Source organism: Oncorhynchus masou, chromosome 24 (genome assembly GCF_036934945.1).
Source record: "Oncorhynchus masou masou isolate Uvic2021 chromosome 24, UVic_Omas_1.1, whole genome shotgun sequence".
In the NCBI taxonomy this organism is placed as follows: Eukaryota; Metazoa; Chordata; class Actinopteri; order Salmoniformes; family Salmonidae; genus Oncorhynchus; species Oncorhynchus masou.
In genome coordinates this window covers 98,980,956-98,982,981 of record NC_088235.1, presented here as the reverse complement: position 1 = coordinate 98,982,981, position 2,026 = coordinate 98,980,956, and the positions used below count along the sequence as shown (strand labels likewise).

At 46.9% G+C, this 2,026-nt stretch overlaps 1 protein-coding gene across 1 annotated transcript in view; it reads left to right on the top strand.

The window, feature by feature from the left end:
* Positions 1-564: 564 nt before the first annotated feature.
* igfbp3 (insulin-like growth factor binding protein 3) overlaps positions 565-2,026 on the top strand; it is a 90,364-nt gene continuing 88,902 nt past the window's right edge. Inside the window, exon 1 of the mRNA XM_064935833.1 lies at positions 565-1,014. Within this exon, the coding sequence (XP_064791905.1) occupies positions 651-1,014 (364 nt within the window). The 5' untranslated portion in view covers positions 565-650. The remainder of the gene's footprint in view (positions 1,015-2,026) is intronic.

Genomic DNA, 2,026 nt, shown 5'->3' with positions numbered 1-2,026 from the left:
ACCACTGGTATAGCCAGCAGGTAAACCATTGGTATAGCAAAGGGAAAGTGATTCAGACCATATCTAGTGTTCTGTTCATTTGAAAACCTCCTACCCTATGGGGCTGGTGTCCCAACCTATATTAACTTTAGTCCTGGACTACAAACACGTTCAATTGAGAATGTAACATACGTTTTGGTCCAGGATTTGGCATAATCTGTGTCAGGGAAACTAGTCCTTTATGTTTCACATTTTACTTGGCTCATAACTCTAAATTAAATAAGCGTATTGCCTGCTTTAATCAATTAAAATACAACAAAATAGTAGGCCTATATACTAAACATTGTGTACAAAGTGATAGTTAAACAATAAATACTGTAAATTCATAGAATAGGCCTAATCCACCTGTGAATCGGTTCTAAACCGTTATTAATGTAATTCTCGAGCCTGTGTCGTCAACGTCGGCGGTTCCTCTGGATCGGGGCTCTCCGTTTACGTTATTCATTCGGAGGGTGTGACTTGTTGGCTCTTTTTCCCGCCTGTATAAAACGACAAGTTCGCTTAAAAGAAAATACAGATGGAGAAGTCTAGCCGGTTCGCTGTGACACAGAGAGTCCCCTTAAGCTTACGTGACAACTCGCATACTGTCCCTTTGTGACCAGCTTATCAGAATGCCCGGTCTATGCGTGCTTTGTCTCACTGCGGTGCTCGCAGCATTCACCCGGTTCGCGGAGACCGTGGGACCGGTGGTCCGATGCGAGCCGTGTGACGCCGGGGCTCTTATGGAGTGCAAGCCGCTGCCAAAAGACTGCGCAGAGAGGGTGCGGGAGCCCGGCTGCGGGTGCTGTCTGTCGTGCGCCCTTGCTGAGGGTCAGGCGTGTGGAGTGTACACCGGGCGCTGTGGCTCCGGGCTGATTTGTCAGTTCCAACCCGGGGAGACCCGACCACTGCAAGCCTTGCTAGAGGGACGGGGCGCGTGCTCCAGCGCAGCGTCCAAAAAACTCAACACCTTTTTGCTCCCCGCGCAGAAACAAGGTAGGCGCCTCACTCTTCTAAATGTCGCTCTTTCTATGAAGGTTCTGAGCTGGGTTGGTCTGTTTCTGTTAGAGAACCACTGCCTTAGGGCTAAAGGCTGCGGGTCGATGTTTGTGTGACTCAGGGTTACTCAGGGTCATGGGTTACTTAGGCTTACTCATTAAATATTGATGTGAGTTAATTTGTGGTAATCGGCAATACTTTGACACTCGTCGGAATGTGGCTGCCTTGTGGCCGGCTCTCCATGAGTGTCGGACGGTATGCCTCCCTCTCAGTGTCCGTTGCCCGCTACAAATAGCAACAGTGGCCCTGTGGCAGTTCAGAGAAGATTCACGCTTAATAAGATTATGTGCATTACAGTGCACATAAGGGGTTAATAAAATGTTGGTTATTGTACATTAATGCTATTAGTATCGAATCAGTGTTTTTTTTTATTTGCAGTGTGAGGTTTAAGTATATAGCCAATATGTCAATACGTTTTGCGCATCGTAACCTATTGCCAACATATCCATGGCGCACAGTATATATGGGCCATATAGTAATTAAAAACGCATTAAAATTCATGATGTTGTGAGCTTTCTTTAGTTAAACAATTTATATACTCTGTCATTGCATGTGAAATGCACCATTGGGTTTGAATGAATCTGCGCAACTATTTTAGCCCGTGGCATTCCCTCCATTCGGCCACTCCGCTCGCTAAGGCGTGCGCCACCATATGTCAGATACACACTGTAGTCGTTGTTCTTTGAGGACGACATGCTGACTCTCAATACCATATACTGTGTGCTCTCTCGCGCTCTGCACACGCACGCGCACACAGATACACATCAACCACACACGAACACACACACACACACACACACACACACACACACACACACACACACACACACACACACACACACACACACACACACACACACACACCTGGCTGCCCCAACCCAATCGTTAGTGAATAGAGGAAGGGGAAGTAGATGAGGAAGTAGATGAGCAAAAATGAGCGTTTTGTGAA